The 19516-nt window shown below is 37.0% G+C and overlaps 1 protein-coding gene across 2 annotated transcripts in view; it reads left to right on the top strand.

The window, feature by feature from the left end:
• Nucleotides 1-19516, top strand: part of QSER1 (glutamine and serine rich 1) — a 41989-nt gene that overhangs the window by 9128 nt on the left and 13345 nt on the right. The window contains exons 2-5 of one of the 2 annotated variants that reach the window (XM_009646921.2): nucleotides 6534-6646; nucleotides 7880-8044; nucleotides 11376-15083; nucleotides 17948-18243. In XM_009646921.2, the coding sequence (XP_009645216.1) occupies nucleotides 7906-8044; nucleotides 11376-15083; nucleotides 17948-18243 (4143 nt within the window). In that variant the 5' untranslated portion in view covers nucleotides 6534-6646; nucleotides 7880-7905. Of the gene's footprint in view, nucleotides 1-6533; nucleotides 6647-7879; nucleotides 8045-9171; nucleotides 9298-11375; nucleotides 15084-17947; nucleotides 18244-19516 lie in introns of those variants that run through there. The other variant, XM_035902322.1, reaches the window with a different exon arrangement.

Here is a 19516-nt window from a genome sequence, read left to right as displayed (position 1 = left end):
TGTAAAGGGTGATTGAATATGTAGTCTGTAATTACATTAAAAGGGAAGAAAGTGACATAACCAATGGACAGTTGAGGTTGTCAATAAAATGCTACTCTTCTGTGTTTTACTGAAATACCATAGTGCTGGAGTCTGATTCTGTATTTTCTGTCTTTCTAAAAGTCATCATCTGTCTTGAAGAACAATATTATTAGATAGTTAATAATACTTTAAAATATTGACATCTATTTATTTTTTATGTGATAATTCAAAAACAAGCCAGGCAGATGCTAAAGATGTATGCTGTTCCCAAAGGAATGCTCTATGTACCTTTTAAGACATACTAACTTTAGAGATGCTTTTTTTCTAATTTCTCAGTGGTGGACTTCAGTTTTCAAGTAGCAGATTGTTTTTTCTTTTGTCTTGTGGATGCCATAACTGTTCTAGACTGTTAAATATTCTTTCTCTTTGTGTAAATGCCAGTTGAATCTTCAAATGTTAAGGAATGTCTTGTGTTGTATCATCTTATGAGAGGATCAGGGGAATTAGATGCAGGGAGTAGGCTGGTTTCCATATTTTTCCTGAACCTGCCAACATTTGCAAGCTTTGAACCAACTTTGTTCTTGCAGTGTCTTTTTTTTTTTTTTTTTTGTATGTCTGTGGCTGAAAAATCACATATTTTATACATTTCTAAATAAATATTTTGTACTGAAATGAGTCTGTGGGTTGAGCAGGAGTTTGGTTTTCTTGTTTTCTGTTGGATTTCATTTTGGAAATATTTTCTGTTGTCTGTATGGGCTTGCTTTTAAATTTCCAGAAGTGCGTTGGCCTGTCCGTTGGGCGGGAATGATTTGATGTTATTAACACTATGAAACTCGTTTAAGTAGCAACTTTCTTCCTAGGCAAATCCCTCTGTCCTTTATGATTCTCCTTTCTTAGAGTCGTTGCTTTTTTAAAATACAAGATTAAGACCACTTCTTGATTAAATATGTCTACCTATAACATTGCTTTTAAATTTTACTTTTATTCTGAGCTGCAGATAGATGAACCCTAGATGCTGAATTACATTCCCGTCAGACTAGCAAATGGTGGTGAACTCCATTGCGGTTAGAATGGGCAGCTGAAGCGCATGCTGGCTAAAAGGCCATATACCCTCCATCTTATCTGTGTTAAATTCAAGTAATGTTTCCAAGTAGTACTCTTCCATTCTGTCTCCATGGGATGCTGTCAATGAAGGCACATTAACAAAGCTAAATATTTAAGCAAAATATTAGATGTTGTATCTAATGTTAAAACAATGCTAAATACGAACTCGACAGCAGGTAATGCAAGCTGGAACTGCATTTTACATGTTTAAAATGAAATATAGCAGACAAAAAGAGATGTAAGTTGTGTATCAGTTTATATATCTTATATTTAGAACAGTATTTTTAATATTTAGAAATGCGTTTGTCATTTCTGTGGTGTTTGGATCTTAAGCGGCTTTGCTTTCGGCCTCTGACTGGAACTGGGGATTGCATAGCTAAGGAGCTGGTTGAAGAGAGACTGCTTTGCCAAGTATCTGAGCTTTGGGGTAGAGGAGGAAATTCGAATAATACTTCCCCTATTTCACATATATCTCAAAGTCAGATAAAATGCAAAGGATGAGTTTTAAGGTATTTCATTGTCAATACAAGGCTGTCGCTGTTTTATTAATCTCCTTTTTTGGGGTTTAATTAGAAGTAGACTGTATGCCTAATTACCTCCCTGCAGGAGTGATTTTCAGTAAGGTCGAACAGGCTGCCTGAAGACAAAAATCAAAGTTTCCCTCATCTACCTAAGCCTGAGCACTTGCATGGCGTGTGCTGGGTTGTTGCCTTTTGTGTTGTTGGGTTTGGTTGGTTTGGAGCTCAGACTCGTTCAGCCTGCGCAGCAGCCCAAGCTTGGGGCGCTGAGGCCTCCCCGCTGGGGCGACGGGAGCACGGGGCCTTTCCAGTTCTCCTGCAGGCAGCAGTTTCCTGTGCAACTGCTTGTCTTGTAGGTGTCCGGTTTCACTTTGAGCACAGCCTGCACCGTTTGAATACTTTGAAAATGCCTGGTGATTTAATGTGGGTTTTTAGTAATTTTGCTTTATATCAGGGGCAGAAGTTACAAGTGCCTAGGAACAAAAGAACAAGGTATTGCGCCCAGAAGGATCTCTGCTGCTTAAAAGTCCAGGTCTGTTTTTCACGTAGGCATTACATGTTTCCCTAGAGCTTGAATAACTGCTGTTACTAAACTTAAAAAAAAAAAACCAAACCAAACCCACCCTTAATTGCTAAGCTCTAATGAAAACCGATCTAGAAAATAAAGTAGAAAGATGAAACTGCCTCCTTTCCATGTAATGATACTTTTTGTATCGAGTATTAAGTAAACCAAGTTACTTGTTTAAGGTGGTTTTGTTTCTGTATTTCATTCTGTATGGATGCCTAGGAGAGGAAGGTTATTTGAAGAAAATGAGAGAATTAAAAATGAAGGCTTACTTGTATGTCCAGGGCTTACTGCAACTAAATTTTTTTCCTTGTGGAAGTGATCCTTTCATCTGCATTTGAAACTGAGAAATGCATCTGTTGCTTGCATAAAGCGCAAGCCAGGTAATGATGTTGGCAGGTGAGGAGGGTGGAGAGTGCAGGGTAACGCAGTAACCTTTTGCAGTTGGAGTCCGAAATTCATATGAAACTATTAGATTGAAGAATGCTGTGGAAAGAAATTATCGTAAGACTAGCAATATGGACAGATATGTGAAGAGTTGATTCAGGAAGGACTTCATACAGGCTAACAAAAAGGTGTTGTAAATCAGGGTTGAGGTGTCTTAGTAACAATCAAGTGCAAAGGCACATTTTCTTCCCAAAATTTTACTGGAGAGGTAATAATCTTCTGTTAGCCCAACCGGTAGAGCTGAAAAAAACAGATTAATATTTGAGTCGTTTCACTTTCATTGTCATAAGGGTTTTTTGACTGCATCATTGCAGCAATGACAAATAACAAAGGATCTTTATAGGACGTCTCTAAAAGGACACTGAAATGTTTTATTAAAATTGAATGGACCCTTTCAATGAAAAATACTTCGAGGGAACTATTTTCCAAATTTGTATTACTTTCTAGAAGTAATCACTCCACTGTGCAGATAACTCTTGCCAGTAGAAGTGAGAAATCACTGTGCTGTATCATTGATAAGGGGGAAGTGGTTTTGGAACACTACTAGCAACTGATGATAACAAATAACAACGTACCAAGTAATGTGAACGTGTTTCTTCAGTAACTAATCTGATGTTTTAGTACAAGTGAGAACTCATGTGGAATTTTAACAAACTTGGAAACCAGAGTACAAAAGGCTAGATAGCCATAATGTTATTTGCCACGCTTAATGCATTTTTGATATGCGAATTACATGCTGTATAAGTTTTTCCGTTTGAAAGCTAAATTCTATAAAAAGAAACCCTATGGCAGTAATCTTCTTTCAGATTGCTGTGCTTGTGTTTAGGATAAGCTTATGTAAACTGAAGGCATATATGCAGGGGTTTTTTGAGATAAGAATCTACATTCCAGCAACTAGTAATTATACAATAAACAATTAACCGTTCTAATAAATACCATGTTTTTATTGAAAGACAGATTCATTTTTGAGGTTGCGGTTGCATTAACTATGACCTGGGATTTGGTATTAAAAAAAAAAAAAAAAGCCATCATATACTTTGAGTATTCTTACAATGCTCAGAATTACTGGAATTTTGAGATTCTAGTAATTAACAAGGTTTTTGAGATAGTCAGTCTAGAGGTTATTTTGTATTCCAGTGTTAATTCCAGTGTCTTCCGTGTTACAAAGTCTTTGTCTAAGTTTCTTTTACAAGTTGCTTTTGTCGTTCAAAGCTTTCTGCCTCATGTCTACAGGTGGTTTAGGCTGTCTTGTAGTCTTTGCGTATGCTGTGCCTTCCCTTTACAAAAAAGGTGTTTATTGCAAGGAAGTGAAGAGGGGGAAATGAATCACAGTCTTCACCAAACAACCAGAATAAATAGAAATTTCAAATTAAAAAAACACAGCAAACTAATTTTTCAAATTTCCCAAATTTTCAGGTGGTTAATTTAAAGTAAAGTTCATCCACTTTTTGCTCATGAGCTTCTACTGTGACAAATGTAAAAGGAGGAATGTTGCAATATTACTTGATGTAATCTGTACTGGTTTTTGTGGGTCTCGCCTCATCTGGAAAGATGTTTGCTGCAAAGTGTAGGTCTGCTTGTCCAACACCACAAAGCCAAACATGCGCCTCAGCCTGAAAATACCTGAAACAGGAGAGGGAAGGTGTTCTGCTGTATGAGCGATATATATAGTATGACTTAATAGTTTGTCTTTTAAACATATGTGAAAGCAAAGTCAGCATCACATACTTTTATGTATGTAAAAGCTTTAAGAAAACGTGAAAGTAAATTTTAAGAAAACTAAGTAAATCCTATTACACGTGGAAAGTTTCCACATCAGCATTTGTGTTGGAGAAGATAAATTCTTTCTAACAGTGCATGCGCTATCATGGTTCTGTTTAGAAACGTATTTTCTCCTGTAGCACACTTTTATTTTTAAAAAATCTGAAGAAAAACATCATGTGTCCTAAGCTTTATGTTTTTTCTAGCTTTGCAAATTTGTTCAAAAAAAACCCTAACCACCTTAACTTTAAAATTTGTCTTGTAAAAATACTTGCATTTAAATTCACTTTATTGCGTGCATAATACTTTATGTGCAGAACACTACTGTACTTTTTTTTGGTCTGGAAATACTAAAATTTTTAATGCTGTAAATCAAAAAATAGCCCACAATGTCATGCAGTCATGCCTGCCAATTGTCCATAGTAATGATGCAAATCATTGGATTTCAGTCAGCATATAATAGAAATCAGTTGCTGATACGTAGTGTTGAACTGCACAAAGATCTATCCTCTGCAACATAAGCTCATTGATGTGCTGACTCTGAATTGAGGTTTGGCTAGTCTCTAAAAGGTAATTATTGCTATGAAAGGTGTTCAAGTGCTAGACAGTGACTGCAACCGAGAAAAGCAGTAGCTGAGGTTCTTTGTTTTTTCCGAGGATTTTAGTTCATTCTGTACATTTGTGCCTTAGTCTGGCACGCTGACTATAGGAGCACTGCTATGCTATAAGCATCTGAAGTGGAAAATATATACCCTGTTAGTACATCTTGGGTATGGAAGTTAATCTAGATATTGTGTCCCTTACAGACAGGCTCTTGCTAGTTCATAATGCTTGCAGGTCACAGTGCTCTTACAGGCTCCTCAGATCTCTGCTGCCTCCTCTTGTCGTCTTAATGAAAACAAAGCAAATCCAGTAGTGTTGCCAATTTTTATATTATTTGGTGACTTCTATAAAAGTTTCCCATGATGTCATGGTTCCTGGCATCAAGTGTTCAATTTTCCCTTATGCAGAGTGACTGCCCACTCATCCCAGGGGGGTGAAAGAGAGTAAGGGAAGTCTCCCTTCCAGCAGTCAGCAGGGACAGTTGTGGGTTTTGCTGTTTGGGTTTTTTTGGCATCTGCTTACAATTGAATTTTGAACTTAAAGCAATCTCACATGTGCACTGGAATAAGTAGCAGCTACCTGTAAACTTAACATCTAAAAGGCAAGAATAGAAGATGATAAATAGTTACTCGGTCATGCTGGCTTTCATTTTTTCCATTTGACAGGTGCTGTACAGAGCTGAATCTGAAAGCTCGAAAGCTTTGGGATTTTGTTTTGCTTCCCCCTTCTTTTTCTGCCTTTTAAGCTGGAAATTGTTAGCACTTTGGACGTGTTTCTAATGTTGCTTGATGTTTGGATCGCATTTCTTTAGTTTCTGCATTATTGCTTTTGCATGGGCTCAGACACTGTATATTTTCAGTTTGCTTCCACTAAGCCTAATTAAACCATCGTGTTAATTTGGATGACTCATTTCAAAATGTTGAATAAAAACTGTGGATCATTAACTTATATTTAATGCTGGGAGGTCTGAAGACTGAGATTTGTCACTTGCTAGTGCTCTCGCTGTCAATTTTGTTAGAACTGTACCCAAACTAACAAAATCTTCAAAAATCTATTGTACCTGCAGCTTCCTAGACATTCCAGCCTTTGTATTAAATGTGGTCCTGTGAGTTTTAATGGCATCAGAAATTGAAGTTAAAGTTGGCATGTATTTGCAGTCATCTGCTTTGCAGTTTTTACATCAGTAAATCATTACAGAAAGTGTCCATCCAGCATTTCTTATAGTTGAACTAGGAATACCTCTATCTTTCTGACCTAGTCCTGTGTGGAATTTTCCATAACCAACTTTGATTTTTGTAAGGGTTTTTCTTTCCCTTTTGCTTGTTAGGTTTTGTAGTACTTTTTTTAACTGTTTAACATTTTCAGTGATGTCCTAGCACAACCACATCTGTCAGACCTTGGGCTTATGTTCTCTTTTATGTGTGTAACCTTTTGGCTTGCGGTTGGGATTTCATAGTTGTACTTTGTTTCTGTAGCTGTATATTTTTGTTAATAATATTTAATTTCTTCCTTAGCTTAAGCTATGGAGGAGGACATTCATCACATTCAGAAACAGATCTTCTTCACAGACAGACATACACAGCTTCTCATCAGCTTCCTGGATACTCTACTACACACCATCCTACTGGTAACTGTCTATATCATGAGATTACATCTTAAATAGCTAAAGAAAACAAAAACCTGCTATGTAATTTAGATTCAAGTTGAATTTTATAATCGGAGGGAGTTTGTCATGCGGGTGGTAGCAAGTGGTGTTAGAAAAGCTGGGTTTGTAGTAGAAGGTTAACAATCAGTTGTTAGCTTTTATCAAAACGTAAGTAGAAAGGAAGATATAAGAGGGGAGTTACGCTCAGTAAGTTATTGCTGGTTCTTAAAGAAACTGCATTTATTCTTTAAAATACAGCTTTTCGGGATTTGGCCTATGCATAAGGTCCAAATGTGAAGTATGCCTCAAAGCCAGCTGTAGAAATCATGCCAATTCTTTTAGATTAAAGCGAATAGCAAAACTAATGCAAATTTGAAGACACTGTTGCTAGTACTTACACGTGCAAACTAAGACACAGTGCTGGGAGAAAGTTAAAGTTTACTTTAAATATATTAACAGGTTAGGAGATGTAACATCTGCATTGGGATCTGTCTGTGATCCTGATAATAACCTGTCTCCATGTCAGGAGAAGACAGGGCATGACCTCCTCATGCTCACTTTGCAACCCAGTTTCTGAGGAAAGATATTTGAGCTGGCTGGAATCTGCAGTCTTTTGACCAGGTCTTCAATCAGGACAGTAGAGGGTCAGAACTGCAGAGAACATTTCAGGGTGCAGACCCTGCAGTCCTGACGTAATCTCAGTTACTCAAAACTGGATCTCTCCAGTGCTTCCCATCAAGCCCTCTGCCATTGAAAAGTGTGAGCAACAGGGAACACACAAAGGTGTTTGTTGAAACAGAAATGCAACAGTGCCAGTCCTACAAAGAAGTCCAAAGTGCTACAAGCTGCCCAAAGGGGGAAAAGGTTGATACAGAGAAGTTAAACCCATTTCAGAAGGAATTATGAATGTTTAAACAGTTCATGTAAAAAGTAGAGCAGTGAATCTTCAGATGAAGGAGAATTTTATTGGTTGACTTAAATACTGGTTTTAAGCATCATATTTGACATACGTTTAGTAATAGATATTAAAATGTATACTCAAGTTCCAGTTTACAGTTGTAACACTGTAAAGCAGTTAAACTGAAAAATGAACGTGCATTAAGAATATTGCTAATGTTTCATAGGTTATTTTTAGTGAATTATGAATGTATGTCCTTGTTATTTGATTAAGCTCATCAGGTCATCTGAATTGTCTGTTTTTCCACCCTCATCTAGGTCTTTCAGGAATATTTGATACCAGTATGCACAGTGCTGGAAGTAACACTAAGGAAACTTCTTCAGTTATGAATTTTCTCTCTGCTATTGAGTCTCGTACTGCTCAGGCAGTCTCTTCAGGATCTACCCTTTTACCACAATTCAGGGCTCCTTCCTGGCAGACAGGTGAAACTTCCTCTTGAAATAAAATTTTGTCATGATTATATTGAATGTTTGGGAGAATTTGAAACAAAAATATCCTAACTAGCTGAAAAGGCTACATGTCTTCTATCTCTTGTCCATCTCTGTATTTAAAAAATCTCAAAATAAATGAAAATATATTAGCAGAAAAATTATATTAGAAGAATTGTATGATCAGAAGTTCTAATTGGTTAAAAGGAATTTAGATGTCTAGGATACTGTTTTTTCTAATGAGTCAAATTTATTCTCCAGCTTTGGAATGAGTCTCACTAACACCATAAGCATATGTATACCCTAGCAGATCTTTCATTCTCAAACTCTATTCCCTGTCATAGTTCTTCGTCTGTGATATTACTACTAAAAGTCTGTGGATAACTTCATCCCCTTTGTACACAGAAGTAATGAGCAAGGTGTTCTTAAAAAGAGGGTGTGAGGTGCATGTTGCATAGAAATAAGTGATTTAATTTACAAATAAACAAATGTGCTGTCTTATTCGGAAGACTGACTGCTTCCTATAAACCTCCCCCAACTGTCAAGCTGCCTGTACAGAGCAGGAAACTTTGCATATTTTGAGCTTGCTATAGACAGCCACACCAGGATAAGTGTTGCTGCTGCATCTGTGGGTAGCTTCAAGTTATGCTTAATCTTATGTAGTGATTATGCAGCTGTGCAGTGAATCAGATCTATTCACTGATCTGACAGAAAACGTTTGGGTGCATGTTTTTCCTTTGGTGGGATTTTTTTTTCACCTTATCAGCAAGCTGATCAGTGTCTCGGTGCAGCTGTATGATCGCTGGTTCTGATTTAGGGGAGGAGGCATAAGGTAGGAAGAGGGAAGAGTTGAACGATCCTTTCGTTGACAGTTTGCACTTGGTGTGTTAAGTGTAATGTGCAGCTGCATTCTGTGAAGAGCTACTCAAAAAGTTGAGAAGAGAGAATGTGGCTTTTTATTCACCATGGACAAAAGCAGATATGTGGGAGCACAGATAAAGATGCACACTGTTAGTCTGTCAAAAAGTCTTAATATAAATCAGCAGTGTTTAGAGTTGTGATGACCCATCCTCACATCAGATTGTCAGCTGGGAAGAAATCTTTTTTTCTCTTCGTCCTAGCATTTTCTCCATTGCAGCCTGCCTAACAGTGAATTGTGAAGAATGGGGAGACATGCTGTGGGTCGGGTTTGATGTTGGTACCAGTGATTGAGAGACTTCTCAGTACTCATTACTAAGAACTCATCAGTAAGCCCATTTTCAATATTACCGGTTCTCTGAGCTTTCTGTTGTCCTTTAATACTTTTGCTGCTTTTCTGTGTCCCTCAATCTTCCCAAGTGTCTTCTGAGAGCTTTGTCTTCTACAAACTTTTTTGATGCTACAAACTTTTTTGATGAGGGAAAACAAGTCCTCTTTGCTCTTCAAGGTGACCTTTCTCTAGAAGGGTTTTTTACTTTGGGTTTTCCTCCAAACCCTGCAACTGCTGATTTTGGGGGGAAAAGAGGAAGAGTGTGTTTGTTACATTGTCCTAACAAGTCTTTCTTCAATATGTGGAATGTGTTATAAATGTTCCGATTTCTTAGGGTAGTGGGGGTATTTGTGCACACAACTTACTATCTTTGTCATACCTTTTGTCTGCTCCTCTACAAAAGTAAAATATAAAAACCAGCAATTCTACCCTAATAGCGCTTCTGTGACTGGCTCTTGTCTGGTTTAAGAAGTTACCTGCATAATAGGAAGGGCTTTGATTTATGGAAGAGAAGGGAAAAATACAGGTTAGATGAGAAATGAATATCTGCAGTTAAAATAGTTATAAATTCTTCTCCGATGCTTCTGGATGTCCCTACCTTTGTGTTAGTGGTAGGGATCAGTAAAAGAGAACCCAGTTGTACATGATGTTGCAGTTTTTTAGAATATGAAAAAAAAGGCATTAAAACACTGCTTATGCTTTCTTACTCAGAATGATCATATTGTTTACTCATGAAAAATGCCTTGGCATTCCTTCAGTATCACATCTCTTCATATCAGTTTGTCTTGAATTGAAAGGGAGAAACAAAGACTTTCTTTGCAGCTTCATCTGAAACTTCCAAGGCAATTGTGTGATTAAGTTGCAGTCCGTTTAAGAGGACTTAATATATTTTAAAACTAAATTTATTTTTTTTTACTGAAGTATTTGTCTCAAAACAAGCTTTATTTACTGAAAGTTGGTTTATTTATTCTTGAATGATCCAAAGCTAAAAGCTGTTTTAAGTATCCAGGAAGAGCTGAAAAAGGTCAAATTTTAGCAGTGATTTTAATTTTTTCTGATTTGCATACCCTTGTAAATTTCCCAGTGGAAATTGATTAGTTTACAGATTCCTTTACAAGAAGTTTAAGCCTCTCTGAAAATAAACTTGTCTTCTCACTTTCATTCATAGACTTTGGAAATAGTACACAAACTTCATCTATAAGCTACAGGGTGAAATGCACTGAACGATATGGATCGCTGCTGTAAGCCCCAAAGCTTGCAAGGGAATTTCACACTCCTATTTCAGTTGGAGTAGTATATTCTGTTGAGAAATCTTGTTTAGGTCAGGATGTCATACGAATGTCCGGATGCAAATAAGTAATATTATACCTTTCAGTTGGATAGTTGCTATTGCACTGTGCAGATAGTTGCTGTCTGTGGATATTTTGGACTCTCGCTTTTTAGAAAGCATACAAATCATTTATTCTTTGTGTTGAAAGTCAAAGCCCTGCTTCAAGAAATGTATATTGCAAAGTGTATAGGCCATTAGCTATATCATTGTGAGCTGTAAAATGTTTCACATAAAGTGAGTTATAAAAATATTGGTGAGGGCAAATGCAGGAGATGGGATTGCTTCTTTGACTGTATAAGTATTACAGTTGGTAAGGTGTAATTTTGCCTTTTTACTATATTGTAAAGGTGTCCAGGATTTTTGATCAGTTGTCTTCTACTCTGAACTTACTTTTAAACTGAAATGAAAACTAATAAAGATCCTTCAGTTTCAAAACAGAATTAATCTTGTACAATTTTTTTTTTGTCCACAATTTGGATCTTAAGGATATGAGTTTTTTTTCTCTTGGCAATTCACTGTAGGTATAGAATTTGGAATTCTTAAAAACCCCTGCACTTCCAGTTCGAAAATTACCTGCAATAAGTGCCTCCCTCTTGTTGAAAAGGGTGGTGCTTCTAAAGAAGGTTATATTTGTAAATGCTGTAAGATCTTACAATTAAGTGAGTTACAGAAATGTGGAGTGTTGTAACTTGTAAAGCTCCCTTATGTTTTTTTTTTCCTTCTTGTTTTGTTTTTGTTTTTTCCAGGTATGCATTCCTCAACAGCCACAGAACTCTTTGTTACTGGAGCTTTGCCAACCTCTGGAACATTTCCACCAACATCTGCTTTATCAGCATATCAGCATCCCAACACTTTCAGCAGTAGAAACTTTGCTACTACTCCTTCTCTTACTCTTCAAGATACTACTTTCAGTGCTACATCAAATGGTCTCTTAACTACCCATGATCCTTTATTACAGATTAAAACATCGCAAGGCACTGTTCCAACTGCTTTGACGTTTGAACGCCTAGGCAGTTCTGTTTTAAGTACCAGTGTACCACCTCAGTCATCAACATACCGTTCTGCTCAAGAATCTGCACCCCATCTTTTGCAACCTCAATTTAGTTTGTTGCCTTCAACCCTTGGAGGAGCTCAGCAGGTTTCTCAGGCGTATAGCACATCTGTCTTTACTGGTTCCACTGCTTCTATTGATAGAGCACTTCAGCGAGAATGTAGTGTTATTAAACACCACCAGCGGCCTTCAAGTACTCAGTCTGTTCAGGCTCAACTGACTGTTTCACAGCATTCCTTACAAACCTATTTAACGAGTACAAGTGGAGTTAATTTTCAGGATACATCCAGGCACTCAGCATTATCCTGCAGTCCAGTTGGAGATGTTACTCAGGTGAGCAATGGAGGACCACAGCAGAAGACTTCTCAAGTCACAGTGGAACTTGCTCAGTCATATACATCTGCAATTCCATCACCTGGTTTTCCATCTGCTTCCACAGCAAAAGCGAAAAACTGTTCCACGAAGCAGCCTCCAAGGTCAACGAAGACCCCCAAACCTCAAAGTGTAGCTCCCACTGTGCAGACACAAAGCTATGCCAAAACTGCACAAAACCAGAGTTCTGTCATTACAGGCCAAGCACAGATCTATTCTACAGCACAACTCCCAAGCCTCTTGTCGGTCAGCCAGTCCCAAAACTATGTTTCATCCCAGGCTCAGAATGTGCCACCTGTCAGTCACTCACAGGATTTCTCATCCAGCAAGGTTGAGAAGCTGCCCTCACTGTATAAAACATTGACTTTTTCTGGGCAATCGCAAACTATTACTTCCGATAGTCAAACTCTAAGTTACTCCTCAGAGGAACAGGTATTGACTTCCGTTCCAAATGAGAACTACTCTGGGCAAACGAGGGAACTTTCTTCAGTCAGCCAATCTCAGAGCTACTCTTCTAGTCACTCTCAGGGTTTATCTCCCGTTAGCCAATCCCAAGTTAGTTTTTCATCTCAATCACAAGTTTTATCAGCTGTTAGTCCCTCAGAAAGCTATTCTTCAGGGCAGTCTTTAACATTAACATCCCCTTCTCTTTCCTTTAATGCCTCTCCTCGGATACAAACTCTTCCAGCCTCGAGTCCTAGTCAAAGCTATATTTCTTTACATTCTTCTCAGAACTCTCAGTCACAAGAGTCCTCCTCTCCACAGTCTCAAAAGTTTTTACCATCTGTTCAGTCTCCTCCTTTTGCATCCCCAGCTCATTCACAGACACTGCAGAGCAACAGGGCTTCCTCGGAAACAAAGTCATATGTTAAAAGGAAGTCTGACTCTAATTTGTATGCCTCATCAAAACAAGAGGAGGAATTATCAATGCAGGATATGCAGGCATTGCAACAGCAAGCTTCTCTTGAGTCTTCCACTCAAAGGCTAACCGATGAGGAAATCAATGCTCAGGATGCATCCTATAGGGTCTCAAAAGCAGACGACAGATACTCTCAAAGTGTAATCAGAAGTAACTCTCGTCTTGAAGATCAAGTTGTTGGACTTACTCTTCAAGGAACAAAAAAAGATGAAAGAATGGTCAATTCTGTGGAACAGCTTTCCCAACATATTGGCCATATCACTAGCCTAAGCCATGATATAAAAAAGACAGCTAATTTAATGCAAACGACACAAGTAACTGTGAGTGCTAAAGAACTAAACCAGCAACATTCTCTTATGCATAAGGTACATGAAAGTAAAGCTCAAGAACCGCAAGGCCAAGTCATTAGTACACCATCACAGGTTCAACTTCATACTTTAAGACATGGTCATCAGCTGTGTTTGCCCAGTGCACAGGTACTTCTGGAGTCAGCCTGTGACTTGCAGATTCTTCATCAGTCAATATTGCAGTCGGGTTTAGGACAGGCAAAGGCATCACCGCAGGTGCAAAGGATACAGAGTCCTCAACAGGTGACACATCCATTCCTTCAGATGGATGGTCATATTATTCAAAGTAATGGGGGTCATTCTCAGCAACAGCTTCATGCTCAGAATTCAGAAGTAATGAAAATGGACATTTCTGAGCCCTCAAAACCACTACAACAACATTTGACAACAAAAGATCATTTTACTCAGACAAATCAACACGATTCAAAAAATCAGTTTGTTTCTCTAAGTTCAATATGTTTCCCAGAATCTATACTTCTCAGTGATGAGAGGAATATATTATCCAATGTAGATGACATCTTAGCAGCAACGGCAGCAGCCTGTGGAGTGACACCATCTGACTTTGCCAAATCAGCTTCTAATGAAGAGGAAATCCAGTCTGTTGAAAATAGGGAGGAGTCTAAAACACAGTTCCGATCAATGGATATAAGACATGTGTCTTCTGGTTTCAGTGTCTCACCTGCTGTAGTTGGAAAGCCAGCAAGCATAAGTAATATTTCTCTGAATGGAGGCCAAATTACTATAAATCTGACACCAGTGTCAACAATACATACGAAACCTGTGAACCTTGATCAACACCACATTGAAAGTTCTGATCAAAATGTACCAACAAGAATAACCTCTCCCACCCTTGGCCCTGGTCAAGAGGAGCAAGAACAAGGGTCTGTTCCAGTTAAGAAACAATCTAGCATCAGTCAGGAATCTGAAGAAGATAATGATGCTTCTGCTGATGGTACGCTGAACACAAGAGAGACAGAATTTGTTTCAAGTGGTAGGAGTCTAAGTGAAGAAAGTGCTGCTTCAGAGAATGATTTTAATATGGGTGGTGATGATGGTACGGTAGCAGGTAACCAGTCGAAGAGTCCATTGCAGCCACTATCTGTGCCCCAAAGTGGAGATGGAATCGTTAATAGAACTGAAGAAGAATGCCAAGACTTAACTCAAGGGAACCTTCAGAAGAAAAAAAGCAAAGGAAAAAGCCAAAACAAAAATGCTGCAGAAGATGACAGTGCAATTCAGAAACAGGTAAAAAGAAGTGGACAGTGTAAACGTCAAAATTCAAGAGGAAGTGACTCATGTTTGACATACTCTTCTCCTGTTTCTGAAAGTTGTTATGATACTTACCAGCATCAGGAAAGAATGAGGCAAAAAATTAAAGAAGTTGAAGAAAAACAGCCTGAAGTCAAAACAGGATTTATCGCATCTTTTTTAGACTTTCTAAAGTCTGGGCCTAGGCAACAGTTTTCGGCTCCAGCTGTACGAATGCCAAACAGGACTAGGCGACCGGTTACCCAAATAGTTCGTGCCCCTTGCCTACAGTCCTCTGCAAAGCCTCAGCCGGCAGCAACAGCACCTGTAGCTGCTGAGGTTAGTGGAGAAAGTCCAACCAAAAAAGCTGATGAAGAACTTAAGAAAAATTTAGAAACATTGCCTTCGTTTTCTTCTGATGAAGATGATTCTGTGGGGGGTAACCACGATCTTCAGAAGAGCATCTCTACTGCATTGTCAGCCCTGGATGATACATCTGACAGAAAGAACAAATCAGGTAAAACAGTTACTACAAGTGCATGTGTGGAAGGAGATTTCTGTAGCTGATGGGGAAAAAATAAAGAATAATTTTAGCTATCTTCAGTTCAGGTAAAGGTTTTGATTGGGTTTGGTTTTAATCACAGCTGTAATTAAGAGTTCTGTTCAAAAGGTGTTGAATTACGTTAGTGTTCTCCATGATTAGAAAATATGTAGGTAAACTTCTTCATGCTAAGTAGGATTCTTCTAATGCCAAAAAGTTATTTTAGCCCAGAATTGGAATAATGTGTCTGTTCTCTTCTCTGGTTTAAAATGTTAATTAGGGTTTTCATCTGGAAGTCTCAACAAACCATCATGTCAGAGGTTTTAAATGTGTATTAAAAAAATATAGCAAAAGAACATCATAATTGTCATCAGCAGAGGTTAAGTTCTGCGTAGGTAGAGTTAAACATGCACTTCCCAATGATAAGAGTTGCACAGAATATGTTTATGAAAACAACGTTTGTACTTGTAAACTGAGCACTGGTTTGGGTACTCTTGTCCAAGATGGGAGTCATTTGACTTTGATTTCAGCCGTATTAATCAGGAGTGTTGTAGCTTCATTGCTAACAAAAGAACAAAATCTGGGAAGGGTTGTACTGGGCAGGGAGGGGCAAGCAGCAACCACTGATCACAGTAGTAGTTTTCCACGTGCTCTTCAGTTTCACTTGTATTACATCTATGCAGAATGTTACGTTGTCAGTGTTCATGATTTTTAACTGATGCGACTTTGTCCTGAAGTGTTTTCAACATTAAGCATATTTTTGCCTAGCTAGGCCTTTTCAGTGAAGTTTTTCTCTGGTAAGCAATTGGACTATCTAGCCAATCACATAACTGTACTAATTCCAGAGGAATACCGTTACCTTCCAAAATAATCACAGGGAGAAAATGAAGCATTTCTTAAACTCTTCTCAGGACCCACGACCCATAGGCTGGTTCTTAATAAAATAGAAATATTTTTTCTTAATAAAATAGAAGTAATTTTTTCTCAGATTAAAGGAGAGGGGGAGATTTTTTTTTCTCTATGGGTGACATGATTTGTGAAAAATACGTGGCACAATTGAATTTAAATTGTAAGAATCAGACCTAAAATACTGGAAAAAGATTGTCAAATACATGATATACTAAACAATACTTCATGTTAATTATTGTGTTTTCTGTTTTCTTCTGTGGATATTTCCATTGAATTATGCTAAGTTCATGCATTTTGGGAAGTCTGTTACAGAAGATGAAGTTCCTCATGTGTCTTTCAGTTCAATATGTATTTTGAACAAGAAAGGAGTGATGTTTTTTCCCAGAAAGCCAAAATGTGGAGAGTGCCATGGTGTGAGCCTCTTGCTGAAGCTTGTTAATTTTAATAAGCCGTGTTCTGTGTACAGCTTCCTAATGAAATATTTCAAAGGTTTTTTGTTGAGTGGGTATTTCCGTTAGTGTTATATTTGCAGTGATTTATTTTACGATATTATTGTATCTTCTTTATATTTATTATTCATAAGGATGTAATACTTGTATCACCAATTTCTTGAATTCACATTCCTGTTTTGTTGTATACAAGACTGTTTGTACGTTATATAAGATTCTTAATACTGATTTCTTGTTGGTGTTCTGCAGATTTTCTAGTAATTCCTTCTTTGTCTGTTTTTGCACATAAGTGGAAAGACAAATATTAAAACATCATCTTTTGTTGGTAGTATTAATTAGCATATGTACATTTAAATATATGTGGGGAACTAATCTTGTGTCTAATTAAAGCTGTCATAGCTTTCACTGAACAAAGAACTACAACATATTTGCAATAATGTGATATGATATATCCAGAAGAATGTATTTCATGGCTTAGCAATTTTACTTAATTGATTTAATGAATCTTCACTTATCTGGTATATAGCTTTTGTATTGAGACATTAATCTGATATTTAAATAATTTGTTTTGAACCACTTTTATTAAGATATGTCACGTTTTTCTGTTTTTTCAAGTGAAAAAAATCAACAACTAACAGTGATTGTAACCATTTTACGGTTTTGTTACCTTTGCAAGTTTGAAGCCAGTTTCCTAAGTGGTATTATTAATTATGCTATAGCTAATATAATTTGATTTCTTTTAGATCAGCAAGTCTGTGTTAAAACTAATATGTATAAAAAAGTACGAAGTAATATCTAAAAAGGATTCTACTTTTTTCAGGTGGGAAAGAATAATAATTTTGAAAAGTGGGAGTTCCCTTTGGCTCTGGGGCATAGAGGAGAAGAGTGTTCCTTCCCTTCTCTGTTTTGTATCATGAGTTCTTATTGCTCACCTCTGTTAATATTAAAAATTATTAGGATATTGCCGAAGTTTTCATCTGGAACTTCCAGTTACATTATCACAAGATAAAAATTATAAATGTCCAAAAGTCATAAGCAAATGTTTTCATATTTCATGTGTATTTCTCTTTCCTTAATCCAATTTAAAAGGATGTGACTTATCAGCAGATTGGAAACAAGATTGAGTGTTGTAACCTTTACTGCTGTATTTGCTTATTCACACAAAGTATAGCAGTATTTCCTGTTGGTCGTGTCTGTAACTATGGAATTGTTTTCTAAAGCATTCATCTTTGTTATTTCTAGATGTCAATAGAAGCAGCAGTTAAATACAAACAGAGGTATACTAGCTACAGTGCTTTCGTTAAGGTTGAGTTGTGCCCTAGATAATGCTTCTATTTTAACTCTTGGAACAGGTGTTTTTCCTAGAATAGTTGTTTTTAATATGTATTGTAACAGAAAAGAAGAAAAATAAATCTAGATCCCATTTTATGTTGCTAATGCTTGATAATTTGTTTAAGTAAAATTTCCATTTTTTTTCTTCAGAAGTTGAAAAAGCAGCAGTTGTTACTGCTGCAGCTGCCACCACTACTGCTGTAATAAAGCAGGAATCTCCACAGACAACTGTTCCTATAGTCAATGCACAGGAGAAAATGAATCCAGCTGACCCCTTAAAAGTAGCTCAACAGGATGCTGTGACTTCAGACCAATTGGCAAAAATACAGGCAACTGTTGCAATAGAAGGATGTACTGATGAGGAGAATACAGACAGTGGAGGAGAGGGCATGTACAGAGAACGTGATGAATTTGTAGTGAAGATTGAAGATATAGAGACATTAAAGGTAATCTGAATACTTGCTCTGTGTGTGTGAAAAAATCACAGTGTCTTCCATGTGAATTTAGGCTTAACAAACTAAACAAAGGGGAAAGGCTAGAGATCAGTTTTTTGTTTCTATTCAAATATTCCCTTGCTGCTGCCAAAATGCCTTAAACATGTCTTTCTAGTGCAGGTTATGAATATGTTTTGTATGTACATGGCCCCTTTATACTACACACATAATAAAGTAAATCTATATGCTGGTAACCACTGTTAGAATTTGGAATTACCTTTTTTTAATACTAAAAAGCGTAATTTTTTCACAGGCTGTTGACTACATTTTTTTTTTTTTAATTTAAGATAGTAGGCTTTCAAGCATAAGGTGTTGAAGAAATGACTTTCGGACTTTTGCAAAAGGTCTTGCATTTTACTTTTTTTTCTTTTTTGGAAGAGGTTCTGTTTGATATTCCAACAAGAAATGCCTTCCATAAGCAACCAGTACAGCTCTTCACATGAGTTTATGGGAATGCTCCTTGTTGTCTTTGATTTCTTGGTTTGTTTTTTTTTTTTGTTGCTGCTTCATTTTAAATTCTTCTGCATGTTTACCCTTCCTTTTGTTGCTATCGTAGCCAGCAATATTCTTACCATTAATTTCTAACACTTTTGATTACTTGTCTATGTTTTCATCCTCTTGAGCTTAAGTTTCAAAGGAATTCATGTAGCTCTGTCACATAAGACAAGTGGTACCAGTTTTAAAATATTCTCTTGTCACTTACAAAACTGATTAAGTTTTGTTACGAGGTATTTTAAGTTTTAAGCTCTGTGGTGTTTATTTCTTTAGTTATTTAAACAGTCATGAAGAAGGAACCAATACTTGATTATATGTTTTCCAAAAAGAGAGTTTTTGAGTTAGTACTTTGTGTGTAGGACTTAGCTCTAATGAGAATTCTCTATAATAATTACAAATTTGGTTTTTAACATAATTTATTTCTCAAACTACGTGAAGGAGAAAATCGGCTCAAACTCATTTTTTTACCATTAAGTTGAACTGAAAGCGTAAACTCTGGTTCACTAATTCTTACTGAACTATATCTTTCCACATTAGTGCAAGCATCATGCTGTAATGTACATGGGCTTCTGCTACGGAATCTCTAGAGATCTACAAGCTTTTTGCTATTTGTTGTGATTCTTGCATTATTGTTCTAAAAAATATTTCATGGAGCAAAAGAATAAAGAATTGGAAAAATATTACATTGTTTTAAAAAATAAAGTTCTGTGGCTCAGTTGCATGGTACACA

This window comes from Egretta garzetta, unplaced genomic scaffold (genome assembly GCF_000687185.1).
Source record: "Egretta garzetta isolate BGI_Z169 unplaced genomic scaffold, ASM68718v1 scaffold509, whole genome shotgun sequence".
Lineage (NCBI taxonomy): Eukaryota > Metazoa > Chordata > Aves > Pelecaniformes > Ardeidae > Egretta > Egretta garzetta.
The sequence above is the reverse complement of the archived record's forward strand: the minus strand, read 5'-3'. Positions and strand labels throughout refer to the sequence as shown.